The sequence below is a fragment of the Orbicella faveolata genome, unplaced genomic scaffold, assembly GCF_042242905.1.
Source record: "Orbicella faveolata isolate gen_17 unplaced genomic scaffold, um_ofav_v1 contig_12, whole genome shotgun sequence".
In the NCBI taxonomy this organism is placed as follows: domain Eukaryota; kingdom Metazoa; phylum Cnidaria; class Anthozoa; order Scleractinia; family Merulinidae; genus Orbicella; species Orbicella faveolata.
Genome location: NW_028301539.1, coordinates 34407629 through 34423145, shown reverse-complemented (window position 1 = coordinate 34423145; position 15517 = coordinate 34407629). Strand labels below are relative to the sequence as shown.

Sequence of the window (15517 nt, the reverse complement as noted above, 5' to 3'; positions counted from 1 at the left end):
TTTCTTTGTTTTCTGTGTAATCAGCATTGTACAATATTAGCGTATCCGAGTGTTCATATCCTGACAAATCTGTTGACATTAGATTGTTTGTCAAGTGCCCGGGGAAGCAATCTCATTCATAGGCTCTATAGGAATGTGTGGTCCTTATGACAACAACAACATTATTTCTCACAATTTTCATTTGCAGATAAAATTACAACATTTTAATGTTTAATGTTCAGAGTATGGGGGTCGAGAAAACCATTCTGTTTTCTAGTTGCATTGGCTCCCTTATTTACAAAATTAGTCACTTTTCAATACAGGTGAGGAACCAGACAGGAGCGGAGAAAATAATAAAAATAATAGACATAACACACTACAAACGAGCAAAACAAATTACATATACAGTGAAATAAAAAGGACAAGTTTTTGGAGAGAGCGAGTTTAAGCAGAGAAAATGACAACCGTTACAAGAACTCAGTTATTTTGGACATTGTTTTGGACATATATCCTATTATCAGTCCAAAAACTGCTAAAACCATACTCTTTAAAAACATCAAATGCTACCTACTGTGTACTTAAACTATTTTGGTTTTGGAATAGGGTATGTTTTGCACTGCAACCTTAAATTTGCATATATTTTTTAGATGGAACTTTTTTCCGATTTAAAATCGGAGAATTTGAAGAGTGCAAAAAATATATATATATTGTACGTGAAGCGCGTGACCAAAACCATGACATAAGTTTGGGCTGTGGTCACACAACACAGGCATGCACGTGATCTGGCAGTCATTTAACTGCTGCTTAGCTCTTGTTTGAACTCGATCGCAGGCTGGTAGCACCAGAAACTAGACCCAAACGTCACTGTATATACTGATAGCCTTTTCTCCGGAAGCAAAGGTTGGCCTTTAACTCTAGCCCCAGTTGCAGAACTGTGGGAGCTGTGGCTTGGTGTAGAACAGTGACGGCAATGCGCATGGATTGTGGGTGGTCGAAATCACTTGGCACACTCACAAATGTGGTTCGAAGTTCATACACTCAATGCATACTCTATGTAGATACACTTAGACCGTGCAGTGGGTGCACCATCAGGGAGAATTTTCACTGAAGACAGTGAAGACTGCCATGCATAACGAAACATAATTTCCCCTTCTGGTTGGAATTTTACTTTCCTTAAAATTCCCTTTGTTATTAAGGTTAGCGGAAGTTAGCCTGCGTCGCAGACTGAACCCCCTTTTCAGTGGCGGATCCAGACCTTGAGCTAAGGGGAAGGGAGGGGGGCGGGGGTGGTTTGGCCTGCTCTGCCGGCTCTTCTTCCTCCTTCTTTCTTCTTTTTTTTTTACCGAAAATAAGGGGGGGCCCGGGCCTACTGGGCCCCTCCGCTAGATCAGTCGCAGCATTTATTAAAGAACCAATAGGCTTCTTTCGACACATTGAAATTCAGCTTGATAGCGAGGCCTAGAGACAAACAAAAGAAATGAATTAACGTGCTCAGTCAATTTCCTTTGTTTCTGTCCTCTGGGCCTCGCTACCAAGTTGAATTTTAATACGACCAAAAGAGTCTATTCAGCCTGAAATTTGGTAGGCAAGTAACAATATTACAGAATGAGAGATAAGACAGTGATACTAGTTTCAGAGAAATGTGTTTCGGGGTATTAAACTCCTTGACTGCAAAATTTATTTTCACGAAACGGTTTCAGACTATATATTTAAAAAAGTGATATTCAATACTGTTTTTATTGTATAAGCACTCTTTAAAAAAATAAGAACCTATTTAATAACCTAAACAGGCTTATTTAGTCTTACGTTTCAAATGGATAAGAAAAGTTCAGACTGACCTGGAAAATGTTAGGTTCTTATTCCCGGGATTTTACTTTACAACACTCTCACTCAGCTATACTTGATCTAAAACTTAGTAAGAGCTGAGCATGTTCACATTCAGGCTGGTTGTTTTCCCATTAGTGGCACCCGTGCATCGCGCAGTACGTGATCAAAACAATAACAAAGAAGCGTATTTTTCTTTCCTACGATGTCAGCCTTGAATCGACTTTGGAGCACTTAATTTCTTGAAATGGTTCCTGCCCATAACTGAAGAACTTAATACTAAGAAACTTTTTTTTTTTATAGCTATTTGCAGTCTAGTCTTAATTTCCGGTGACGTAAGTGTCCTTCGTGTGCTATCCAATTAGCGCAACGTTAAGAGTTTGAACGTGCAACACGAGCCAATGAATGCCTTTGTACCAGGCCTTCCTCCGCTTCCCTCCTTCTCCCGTCTCCCCTCCCCTTAAGAAGGCAAATAGCTATAAAAAGAACGTTTCTTAGTATTAAGTTCTTCAGTTATGGGCAGGAATTTTTTTAGTGCTAACAAGGATGCGGGTGAGTGAGTGAGTGACAGTTGCCTTTTAACTGATCCCCTGTGTCTCATGGTTTCGTTACGGTCACACGATAAAAATTAGAGCTAACTGTTATGGGTCCAGGAACTCTCGTAAATACAACGTCTTTCGTGATTTGTCAGTGACTTTACTGGGATTATAAACTGACGTCAATCAATCCTTCAATCAAAACTGACGTGCCAGGCATCCTGGAGACACCAGATTGACTGCACACATGTCTTAAATAACGTGATCATGTTTGTTCAGTCTCACGAAACGCGCAAAACTCTCACACTGACTGTTCTTCTTGCCGTTTGTACGTGTACGAAAACGTAAGCAGTTTAGATCTGGCATTTGTCGTGAAGGTGAGAACAGTTTTAATTTTTTTTTCATTTTTAGTATAAATCTTAGTAAAGGTGCACACAATCAACCATTGAACTCAACTGAAGTCTTCAAATTGTACCGATTTAGGAATGACCAGAATATCATCAGACATTCCAACAGTTCCAATAATCTGTGAAAGTCGTGAAAGTCACAAAAATGTAGCAGGCTTAAAATAGGAGAGAGGCAGACGGGAGGAAGGATTGAAAGTAGGTAGCCTGCGAGAGCATCCGTTTTTTTCTGCTCTTGTTTCGGCGCGTGAAAAAAGAGCCGAAAAACCGGATGTTCTTGCAGGCTAGGATTGAAGTGGGCTGTAAAAACGCAAAGGAAAAATAAATGGCTCTTGACCTTTTAGCTGAGGGTCTTCCAATCTAATTGCTAACTTTTTGAGATAAAGAAGAATCGTAAACGCGGTGGTTATTTCACAGGGAGATTTTACGGGTGATATAAATGAACCTCACAATTGTTTTTGCGTGATAAAGCGTTTACACAAGCATCGGAGAGATCATCAGTCTCCCAGCCCACCAGCAGGCCCGGCTCAACTTTGAGCCACACGCGCGAGCGGCAAACAGTGAGTGGGAGAGCGAAGCCATCCAGAGGGGAGGAATCTGGTGAAGAGTCGCAAAGAAAGTCACCGCTCGCGGCTTCGCCGCACCCTTTGCCGCTCGCGCGTGTGCTCCTCGAAAGAGAGGGTCTCGATCGTAAGCTCGGGTCCTACGTATACTAGTCTCCCAAAGAAACGCTTTAGGCTCTTCGTGATTTCCATTGCCTTCCATAAGGAGGAAAGATTTGCTGACGAGCCTAATGATTCGTGGGAGGCTAAAAGATGTCAAAGACCACGGCTTCAAATGTCGCTGAAGCCGTGGTCTAAAATATCAGTTTGTCGTTACATCAGTTGCTGGAGAAAAGCAGAGTTCACAACAATCTTCCCCATTTGGTTTTGTTTCAGAACTACTAGCCGAAGACGTACTATGATTGTTTTGTGGCTTTACGCTTTTTTCGCTGTGTTCCTTGCACCGTCTCAAGCTAAACACTTTCTTTTTTATTACTGTCTAACAGAGGAAAAAAGTGTAGAAAAGAGCAGAATCTACTGATCACTTGATCAGTCAATTAAACAAGCAAGCAAGCTTGCTTGCTTCTGCTGCATGCTTTGTGAAAAGTTTCACTTTGGCAACTTGTAAATATAAATTATATTTTTTCCTCTCAGTCATCTCATCAGACAACGAAAATTCTCCATTGGATATTTGTATTGTTATCGACCAGACCAAAAGCGTAGGAAAAGCCCATTATGACGCCATGTTGGACTCGATAATGACTCTTATTTCCAAGTATGATATTGGCGCAAACAAAACCCGTATCTCGATCGTCACGTACGCTGGTCGCGCTCAAATTCGCTTGTCTCTCAACGATCCACACTCTTACAGTCAAGAGGCATTGGGTCAGCTTATTCAGGAAATGAAGGATAAGGACAAACTAAGTAGTCCCACACGGACGGACAGAGCACTGAAGAAGGTCTGCGAGAACGTTTTCGTCACCGAAGGTGGCGATCGACCTGAATCGCCAAACGTCCTGATCATTTTCACTGACGGAGGCACACACAGGAATTCTGAACCTTATGATACAGTATTGCGGGGATGTGAGGTCAGCAATGAATTCATGGTTGAATATCCGTTTACTAACGCGAAATGATTAAATACAGACACTTTTTTAATGGCTAAAAGAACAAATTAACAGAACAGTAGACTACAAGTCCTTTTTAGACCGTCAGGCGAGAAGCAAAAAGGGCAAGGCCCAAGACTAGGGACGACGCACGAGTGAAAATAAGTTTAAACTTTACCTTTCGCTCGAAAATCAGATACATGAGTGAAAGCAGCGAATACGCTTAGTTTTAACTTCGGAGTGCAAATGTACATCCATAGACATATATGCGTTACTGGGGCAGTGCAGCATTTGTCCAACTTGTGCCCAAATAAAAGAGTGCTCATCACTCCTTACTTTTCACGATGATAGGTAAAACACGTCCATCGTGTAGCCGTGGGCATTGGAAAAAGTATCAGCGAATCAGAACTTGAGACCATCGCTGGAGATAGGGACCGAGTGATAGCTGCTAACTGTTTTGAAGATCTTACCAACCGCCTGGATAGTATTCGAGAAGCTGCCAACAGTAAGAATTTTCTCTTGACTCTTCTCAAAAGAGTTGTGCTACAATGCAATTTTATATACAGTTTTATTTTTAACTATTGCAGCCATTACAAATTACAATACGAGGGGTAGTTTTTTATATGTCTCAAGTTGCTTTCAAATCGACTGAAGATAAAAGCTTACTAAGCCAAATGCTCAAACCTCATTTTACGTGCTCGAAGTACGCTTTATTTAATGACACAGGTAGATGAAAATTAATAACGAATAATGGCGAAATCTGATTAAGGGGAACAAAATTTAGAAAATTTTTGACTTCTCACGTGTATTGATAATTTACATATATTTTTAGATATCGGTGGTGTATATGGTGGATGGAGCGCGTGGTCCAACTGTTCAGAGCCTTGTGGTGGGGGCCTGCGTTGGCATTTCAGAAATTGTACCAACCCCGAACCTAGAAATAACGGAAAAAACTGCACCGAGCAGAACCTAGGACAATCAGAAGAATCAGAAGAATGTAACCCGCAGGAGTGTCGTAAGAAGAAACGAATTGATATTTTTCCTGTAAAAAGAACACAGCTTCAATATCAGGCAATTGCTTAAAAGCAGTTGCCTGAGCTTGACTCTGGTTTCTGTACTGCATGAAGCGGTTAGCAGTATTGCTAACTCCACGCTGGATGGCATGATTGCCCATTGCGTTGCTTCCAATCATATCATGTTTATTATTTAGTTGTTTTGATGGCTTTCTTTGTTTTTAGCTATGCCCGGTAACTTCTCGAAGTTGTCTGAGTGGGGAGAATGCAGTGTAACATGTGGAGGAGGAGTGCAGACACGGACAAGAACCTGTACCAATCGTCCTCCATCTGCTGGAGGGTCAAACTGCACCGAGCAAAACCTGGGACCAGCAGAGGAACATCAAGACTGTAACACACAGAAGTGTGGTGAGTAGTACTTGCAAATTACATGAAAATAAATGTCTTTAAACTTGAAAGACGGCCGCAGTTATGCACGTTATGACACAAGTTTTAAGACCGCGTTTGCGAAAAAAGGCTTGAACGGAATTCGAGCCAGTGACCTCTGCGATACCGACTTAGTGCCCTACCAGCTGGACTATCAAGTCAATTGGGAGCTGGTCATTCAGTGCCGTGTCTTGCTTTAAGTTGTTACCAGTGGTTACAACGACTGGTCTAGCTGGGGAGAATGCAGTGTAACATGTGGAGGAGGAGTTCAGAAACGGACAAGAACTTGTACCAATCCTCCTCTATCTAGAGGTGAGCCAAATTGCATTAATCAAAGTATGGGACCAGCAGAGGAAAAACAAGAATGTAACAAGGGAGACTGCCGTGAGCGGTGTCTCTCAGTTGATAGTGTTAAACGCGCATAGATGTAATAGTACTCTTGTGACAGAGATTTGAGTGAATTCAAATAAATAATTCCTTTGTACTTTTTTTTTTAGCCGTACCTGGTAATTACACGGACTGGTCTAGCTGGGGAGAATGTAGTGTAACATGTGGAGGAGGAGTTCAGACACGGACAAGAACCTGCACTAATCCTCCTCCATCTGGTGGAGGATCAAACTGCACCGAGCAAAACCTGGGACCAGCAGAGGGAGAACAAAAATGTAACATGGAGGAGTGCCGTAAGTGAATTTAGTGAATAATCTTTTTGCTTTGTGATAGGAAGAGCTCTGTTGAGGTCGACTTGTTTTGTAAGACAGCGTTTCGAAACTCCAATTGAGAGAGAATTGAAAATAAGACGAACAGGGGGGATTTTTGACGAAATTCGAGGTGTTTGGAAACCTTGACGAAGAACGTTCTTGCACGTTTGATATTAGTTTCTACTGTATTGTCAGTCAAAACTAAAACCACGGAGAAAACGGAGGCGTAAAATCCTACGATCGGAATAACCAAGTCCGTCACTCTATGGCACTGCCATTTATGGTTTCGCCATTTTTGACTTGGGATGATGGATTTTTTATAAGAGTAAAAAAAGAGATAGGGACTCTAGTGCATGCAGTATTCCCATTTCCCATTTCTCAACACAAGCCCATGTACAGAAACATTATTTATTCACGCACCGGATCATTTCAATATGTTGTCATTTTCTGCTACATTGCTTTATAAAGGTCTGGTAAGTCCCTCAAGTTCAGAATCTCCTGTACACTCTGTTGGAGCTCCAAGCCCAATACCAGACCCTGCTCTGCCAAAACCATGCTTGGAACATCTTGATGTCGTCGTCATGATGGAGTCTTCCAGTAGAATAAAGCCCGCAGATTTCTACATAGTACGAGGGTATCTAGTACAATTGGCTGAAAGACTTCAGATATCTGAAGGGGGTACACATATGGCGATCCTCCTCTTCAGCTGGGAAGCGCATCCCTGGCACAGGTTGGTCCTAATCTCCTCGCAAACAAACAGACCTTTAGTTTACAGCGACAAAAACATTAGTAAATTATCATCTGCCGGTCCGTGCAAAGCCGTTTGCATGAATTCTATGCTCCTTATACGGCCTATTCTTGAGAAAAGAGAAGCATTTCTATAGATTTCGTTGAAACACATGTACACCTGATCCGTGTACATTCATCTGAGACACACAAAAAAAATCAAATTGTAAAGGCTACTGATCTGTCAACTCCAGCCTAATTCCGATCGTAGTTGTAATATATAATAAGACTAGAAACAAACCATATGCAAGGAACAAGGTCAAAGTAAAGTAGATTGCCTAAAAATGCGAGTCACGTTAATTTTTCCCGTGGTTCTTTAAAACTTTATCTTTAGCACCTTAGCTCAAGTACGGGCCGGGCGATCACGTAACCAAGCTAGAGAAGCGAAAGAAAAGTGAAATTTTCAAACTTATTCAAACTAAAATGATTCATCTCAGCAATAATTTGATGTTCAATGATCTCCTATGTTGTAGATTTACCGATACACAATCGATTGATGCAATACCCTCTAAAGCCGACGCTTTGCCGCACATTCAAGGTGGAACAAGAACAGATAGAGCCCTGAAACTAGCAGCTGAAGATTTCTTTGGCTGGGAAGACAGCGGTGACAGACCAGATAAACCAAACGTGTTGATTGTGCTCACAGATGGTAACACGAATGAAGGAAGCAAGCCATTCAGCCAAGTGATCTCTCCTCTGGACGTGAGTGAAATCACGGTTAACCACATAGTAAATTGTTCCTTTTGTTACATTTATCTTGTACGTAACTTTGATCTCTTCAGATCAAAGGAAATAAATAAACATCCCTCGATCGCATTACATCCACAAAAATTACCTCTTCATCTATAAACCCTGCAATTGAAATCGTCTGAAAAAAAAAACATTTAAATAGTCATGATTGTTGTTAGTTGTCATTTTTCAATGGTTCTGAGAAATAGCATTGATTAATTTTACTCCTGTTTAAAAGGAAGATGTATCATCAATCGCTAAGTAATAACAAAGTTTGCTTTAGTCAGAACACAATTTGCAAGCAAAGTTTTTCTCGTGCGCGTTGGTTACGGCAATACATTTTCTTCACGCAGGAAGCGGATGTCAAAAGAATTGTGGTCGTTTTCGGACACGAGATCCAAGGCCTCAGCCAAATAGCCAGCAACTCCAGTTATGTTCTAAGAGTTTCTGGATATGTTGGCTTATTCAACATACTAGAGGACATCATAAAACTGGCCTGCAGCCATCAACAGCATCCTGGTAAGTTTGTTAAGCTCGAGCGAAACCTCATGCGGCCGGCTGGGGTGAATTGTTCACTGCCACATTTCCAAATAAAGGTGTTGGCGCGGTCGTCGGGGACGAGCCTCTCAGCAGTGTGGCCTGTATTCGAATCAAAGTCTTGTCTCAGAACTTTCTTATGGGGGCCTTGATTTGAACTTAAGCTGCGCACATGACTTGGTTCTTGATTCACTGAGATGGGTTGAAGCCAGGCTGCCTGTTTTGTCTTCCATCTTGTAACACTTACACGATAAATCGGAGAATCCGGGATTGGGTAAAATTATGTATCAGTATTTTCCATTTTTCTGCTTCTTAACGTAACTGCTAAAACTCAGAAACCAAAGGTTAATTATACTAAGTTTCTGTAATAACCACTCATTCATGTCGAATGTGTAACGTAACTAAACCTGAAGTGATAATATCAATTGTTAGTATCTGAGCTTATCCGGCTCTGATTTCATTTGAATGCAAGTGATATATCACCTGGTTGACTCTTTTATTTTTATTACACAGGTGATTGTGGCAACTGGAGATCTTATGGAGAATGCAGTAAGAGCTGTGGTGGAGGAATAAAATTTCGCACAAGAATGTGTCCAGCTAACAATTTTCATTCAAGGAAGCAGAAGAAACATTGTAACACCAACTTTTGTCCGGGACAAAGTACGTTTCATTATCGTTTGAGTGTTGATCCTCCGGGGACTCCCTATAATGGCCTATACGGGGAAGCTCCGCCCGAAAGGGGTACCTTTTCAGGCTTCAGGTATATCAAAGGCTAGTACCTCTCAAGTTGAGGTATATGAACGGGTTGAGAAATCTTTCATTTAAGTCTAAGTGAACATGAACTATAAAATACTTGTTTTCTGGTTAAAATCTTTTCTGGTCGTGCTTGATGTTCTCCGGTCATATTGTTCACTAACTTCATTCGGGGGGGGGGGGGGTTTAGAAAAGGGATGCAGTGTTATAAAGTAGGTATTTGAAAGGGGTAGCTATTCTCATTGAGAAGGTCTGCGAAAGGGGTATCTCTTCTGTCAAAATGGTATACAAAAGGTAAGAGGTTGGTCCTTAGGGCAGAGCCTGCCGTACCTCCCCTCCAGGGGTAGTTGAAAACTGTTTTCCCTATTGACAAGCATTAAAAAGTCTGAGTCACCTGAGTGTCATCGAAATATCTCCATTACTGCAGATCCAACTAACATTATACAAGAAAAACGCATTCCTCATTGATTATGAGATACACATCTTTTAGAATCGGATTGTCTGGATTGCTCAAGAACATTTTAGGTCGTTGCGCAAAATTTCTTCTACTGAGAACTTATTCCTTTGGCCTTCAATTGTTTTTGGTTTTCGTATTAGAACCTTGTAAAGACACGCAAAAAGATTGTTCAGTTAGAGCTGCTTCAGGAGACTGCTGGAAAACAGCTCAGCCATCAAAGATGTTCTACGTCGGCAAACAGTTTCCTCTTTGGGATATTTGTCCAAAGAGTTGTCGACGATGTAATGGTGAGCCAGATATGTGTAACAATAACAGCAATAGTTATTGACACTCCCCTGATGGGGCTTTTTCAGTCATCTGTTATTATCGTTTTCTCGTACATGATAACTATTTTCATACCTGATCGTACTTTTTTGGTACGCTTCGACGGCATATCAGGTGAGTTCAGTCGAACCATTGTTTGTATCTTGGCGAGACTCCATAATACCCATAGCGGGACCAAACGAGGCTGGTACGCCGCCGAAGCGTAACAAAAAAGGGATAATTTAAAAGTATTTACCGTGCCCAAATTCGGCCAAGTGACCATGATGTCGTAGCCATATCGGGTCAGGGGGGTGACTTGATGTCGCAGGACATCAGGACAGCAGATATGGCTTCTGATTAGCTAATTGCGAATTTGGATGCGATAATACAGCACATCGACATGAAGGATTTGTTTTAAACCTGATAGGAAACCTTCTATGATCAGCTTTGCCAAATATGACCTTGTGCTTGAATGGAAGGGCTAGCCAGAAAATGGAGGGGGCTTTTCTAGAAGTGGAACAAGGACTTGTTTACACAAGCACGAGTGCCAAACTGAACTCGATTTTACGTTTGGCGTGTTGTTATGGGCAAGACGGAAATTTATTGCACAGCGAAATAAATGAGATAATGAAAGATATTTTTTGAACATGACGGATGAACTTCCTACCGAAGCGGTTGACAACTTTGTGGCTAAGATAAAAACCTTGGCAAACACCTGTAATTTCTGTAGTTGTTTACGTGATACTCTCATGCATCTGAGCTTCGATCGTCCTTGGTATAAAAAATGAGCAAATCAGAAAGAAACTTCTTAGATGACAAACTTCACGTTGAACAAATGTATCAACGTGTGTTGCAACGTAGTTTGTGAGCAGGCTCATCTTTGGGTCACACGCGCCAGGGCCGGCAAATAGTAAGTAGGCGAGCGAAGCGATCCTGCAGAGGAGTCTGGTGCTTCCCATACGTGAGCCTGCTCGCATGCTAGTCTCAGCGAAGAGATCGCCGAGATACGAATGATGTCAATAACACGACCAACCCGTTTTACAGCTACTTTCCGGGAATAGCAAGCTTGCGAGAGCTGCTATATTTTCGTACTTTTGACCATTTCATTCAGATATCAAATGGATCGAATTTCTTTCAAGTACCACTCTCGGCGGTGTTTACGCACAGCCAGTTGAGATCGTTCAATCCTGGTTCAGTAACCAGGTCTCTATTGTATTTGTTTTAAATATATTGCCACCTGTCTTGTCTAGCTAATGTTATTTCCTGGTTGGCTACTAAGTCTTGAAAAAACTGTGGTTGTTTGTTTGTTTCTATCGCAGCAATACTAAGAACCGTTCTCGAATGGACTCTCATATGTTTCCCATGATTAGAACTTCTTGTTTTTATTTTCTTTCCTCTCATTCAGCAGCCATAAGTTATCCGTTCTTTTCCTGCCTTTCCACAGTTGATCCCCTGTGTCAAGATAGCGACCCCTATGTTTGTCCCTGGTGGTCGCAAGCTAATGAGAACAAAAGGAAATGTAGATTTATTTTTCCTTCTGGAAGTAGAATTGCAACCCTTAGAGGTAAGTTATTACACCCCTAATCGAGCTTGTAGCTAAAGCCTGATCTGACTGGCTTTAAGCTGGCCCGAATTGAGCACGAATAGGATAATTTACGTCATGTTGCTGTGATTGGCCAATGTGTGTCACTTACTGTACGAGCGGTGTGGTAGGACCGTTGAACTTCAGTGGGTTCCTCTTCTTGCGTTTCTCAAAAACAAACCTTAACAGCTTAAAGTATTTTCTTCTGCCCTTTTATTCACTAAGAGACTTGAAGTGATTGTCTGTTTGGTTGACAGTAACATGTTGTTTAACTCTGCCATTCTCGAGGTTATAACGCAGTTTGTGGTTGTGCTCTCTTTTCGATGATTCGTATGATTACAGACCACATTGGTGTTTTAGCCATTCTTTTCGGTGACCGGCATGAGCTCATTGCTTGGTGCACTACCGGTCACCACCGTGTTGCATCACGAGTGACGTGTGCCGAATAATTTTTTTTAATAACACTCGACGCATTGATAAAGTTGTTTATTTATCATATCTGGTGACGACAAAAAAAGTCTGCTGTCTCTGCTAACAAAGATTTGACGACCCTAAAACAAAGCCTAATTCTTGCAACTTTAGTAACATTTTGTTCCAATTTACCTCTGAGTCTGTACTCAGGTTAATCAACTCAGCGCCTTGATCACGAACTCTGGTCAGACCCATGCACTTTTTGAGTATGCGTAGAACACACGTTTTCTCTGTTATCTTTACTCTTCTCTTTGTTGTATCAGCCAATCAGATTTGACGAAAAATCAGGTTTGGCAGAAGCAGCCGATTTTGTTACTGACCAAAAGAAAGCGGGCGATGGGGATGATATTTGGTTGAATGGGAACCTGGAGCTGTTAAAAGAATGCGTTCAAAAATAACAGAAATAAGAATCCAGTCGTTGGACGACTCAGAATTTCTCATTCAATTCTGTGACTTTCGTTGAAGTCGGATTTGGACAGGCAACCTATCGCTTTACTTTGATTTGGCTGAGAAAGTTTCTCTTTCCATATTTTTGGACCATACAATCAGCGGCTAGTAATTTAAGGTAAACGTAACAAGGATTTCGCATATTTTGTCAGCTTTCTAAACCGGCAGCTCTTTTATAAGTATCTTGACGAATTAGTTGCTGACAAAACTTTCTTTCCCCGGCTTTAGAGATGTGCAAGAAAAGTTGCAGGCAATGCCCAGACCGAGAAGGTAAATCATTTCCTATGTCGTAACTTCAATTCTAACCAGATGGTTGTAGTCTTTTTCACGGCCGTCATTTAGCAAGTCTCGTAAGTTTTTCTCCACTAAGCAGCGAAGTACGATTACGATTACGCAAAGTAAGATTACGAAGGCGCGGTTTTGCTGACGTTGGTTATATTTGACTCGCAAATAACTGAACTTTGAAGTGTACAAAGAGAAAAGTAGTCAAATAGAAATCAATCTCATCACCAGTTACACAAAATATGTATTTTGGGGGTGGAAATTTACTGGGATGTGCCAAGTAAAACATGTCAAAGATCATTTGGTACGTCTCACGAAAGGTCCACAGAATTCGTAATAACTGTCCTTTCGACTCTTTCGGAAAGAAATTGTGATAACGAATTCTGGGGGGACGGAGAGGGGGTGGAACTTAGGTGTAAAAGATTATGAGGGCACACACACGAGAAAGAATGTAGGTTCGCGCTTTTTTCCTGGCAAGGGATGTAGGAGTGGATGATATTCGATTCCGTGCGTTTTTTTCCGAGGGCGAAGGAGTATGCAAGAGACTTTCAGTACCCACAAACAAAATTTGCTTGATGTACATTAAATTGTTTTTCACTATTAAATGGCAGATTTTCTTCGGCAGTTCTATTAGGCTCTGTTCCCTCTTCGCCGGAGGAATTTGAAAACGGAGGTTTTACTCTGAAAACGCATCAAATGTTTTCCGTTCACACTACGCTGGAGGAGTTAAAAAACGCAACAATCACCGGTCATTTCGGATTTGTGTTTGAGGAAAACTCGAGCAGGGAAATCACAAGATTATCGTGACGCAATCGTTTTCGAAAAGCTCCGTTTTCGTTGCGGATTAGCAGCAACAACAAACAACAGCAACAATCTTCAATTATTATCAGCGTGGATGGTAGGACTAACAGTAGAAACAAAGCTGCATTTTCAAATTTCTCCGGCGTAGTGTGAACGCTGCCTCAGAGAATTTTATGAGCCAGATTCGTCTGAATTAAATCTTAGCTTAACCCTTCCACGGGATAAAGCTATTCTATAAAATGTCTTTAAGAAAAGAATGCATAATCAGAGCTGTATTTGAATTAAAAGCTTTCGACGTACATCCATGAGAGAAATGTTTTGTGTGAAAACGTGAGCACGGCAGCTGAGATTTTGTAATTTGTTGTTATTCACATTGGTTATTGATGCAAACAAGGAATGGGTTATGCTATTATCAAATGCATTTATCTTTCTCAGCTGAAGAAATTTTCTAAAATGTCCTGTTCTTCTTAAACTGTCGACTTTTACAGATTGCATGGACGCATCTCCACGATGTTTTTCTGCAGTTCGCTTTAGAGGTTGTCGCCATCGCCGAGTGAAAGGTGAGCATCCGGAAGCAAAACGCATGCTCAGTTTAGTTTATGTGGAACATTCAAGCGATCCCTTGAAAAGACAGTTAAATATATTAATAAGAGAATTAACGTGAAAAGGATTTAAATGACTCGACTACATGTTTAGCCAAAATATTTGTCATTGGCAAGGAGACAATCAACCACTTTCTAGTAACTGTTCTTTATAGTATAATTGGCCAGCAATGATAAATTGACAACGAAAATTAGATTTAGATTTAAGCAATACAGCACTTTTTCCGTGTTTACATAGGGTGATCTAAACCCGAGGAGGGTTGGGAGAATTCGAGACAGTTATGCAAACCCGAGGTGTAGTAGAGGGTTTGCATAACTTTCGAGAATTCTCCCAGTTCCCCGAGTGTTAACTCTCAAAAATACGCGCGAATCTAAAACGTCACAACCGTGTTTATATACTCTCATTTAAACACACCTATCGACCAATGAGAGCGCGCGAGTAGTAGCTCAGTTATTTTCTAAATAAAAATGAAGACAGTGACGCTCACTAGCGCCTCGGATGGAGCATAAGCACAATCATGAGCATAACCAACATACGCAGTAAGGAGCTGTCAATTAGTGCGTAAGTTTGTTTCAAGTTTCGTGAAGGTCTGGAGTGGTTATTAAGAGAAAACCAACCCACGGATATGATCCGCACCGGATATCAAAGCAAATACTGTCTAGAAACAGGATCTTCACCACTAAAAGCTAGATAAGCTTGGTGCTCGGTCATGATATCCAATCATGATGTAAAATTAGTGGGAAAACGTCCGTTGACCGGCTGTTACTTCCAGCAATGATTACATTGTCCTCCGAATTGTTCTCTCGTTTTAGAAAACTGCAAGAAGAGCTGTGGCATTTGCAGTGGCGAAAATCGTGTTGGTGAATACAATAATGGTGGCCGGCCAAGTGGCCATGGTAAGCGTCGCCCGGGCGACGTCGGACACGGTGATGTATACCCTTGGGGACGTTGAGTAAGTACCATACAAAACTCGAAAGACTGTGGTTGACCACGTTTCCAAACGCCGAGAGGAGGGTTAAAAATACAACGCGCAGCGGAGTATTTTTGACGAGCTTCGAGGTGTTTGGAAATTTGGCCAAACTCTGTCTTGAGTGTTTGATATATCTTCTCAACTGCAACTAAAACTAGGGACAAAAGGGAGATATGATATCATAAAAATCTTGCTAATTAAGATGAGATATCCAAACACCGTCACGGTTATGATCTCCTGTGTTTAGACTTTATCAATAATTGATAAG

The 15517-nt window shown here is 41.3% G+C and overlaps 1 protein-coding gene across 1 annotated transcript in view; it reads left to right on the top strand.

Moving 5' to 3' along the window:
• Positions 1-3877: 3877 nt before the first annotated feature.
• The window catches only part of LOC110067852 (uncharacterized), a 31750-nt gene continuing 20110 nt past the window's right edge, over positions 3878-15517 (top strand). Inside the window, exons 1-15 of the mRNA XM_089281712.1 lie at positions 3878-3884; positions 3940-4373; positions 4743-4896; positions 5224-5406; positions 5630-5812; positions 6328-6510; positions 6997-7258; positions 7788-8016; positions 8397-8562; positions 9094-9240; positions 9931-10077; positions 11538-11657; positions 12822-12863; positions 14165-14236; positions 15092-15231. Coding sequence (XP_089137838.1) covers positions 3878-3884; positions 3940-4373; positions 4743-4896; positions 5224-5406; positions 5630-5812; positions 6328-6510; positions 6997-7258; positions 7788-8016; positions 8397-8562; positions 9094-9240; positions 9931-10077; positions 11538-11657; positions 12822-12863; positions 14165-14236; positions 15092-15231 — 2469 coding nt within the window. The remainder of the gene's footprint in view (positions 3885-3939; positions 4374-4742; positions 4897-5223; positions 5407-5629; positions 5813-6327; positions 6511-6996; positions 7259-7787; positions 8017-8396; positions 8563-9093; positions 9241-9930; positions 10078-11537; positions 11658-12821; positions 12864-14164; positions 14237-15091; positions 15232-15517) is intronic.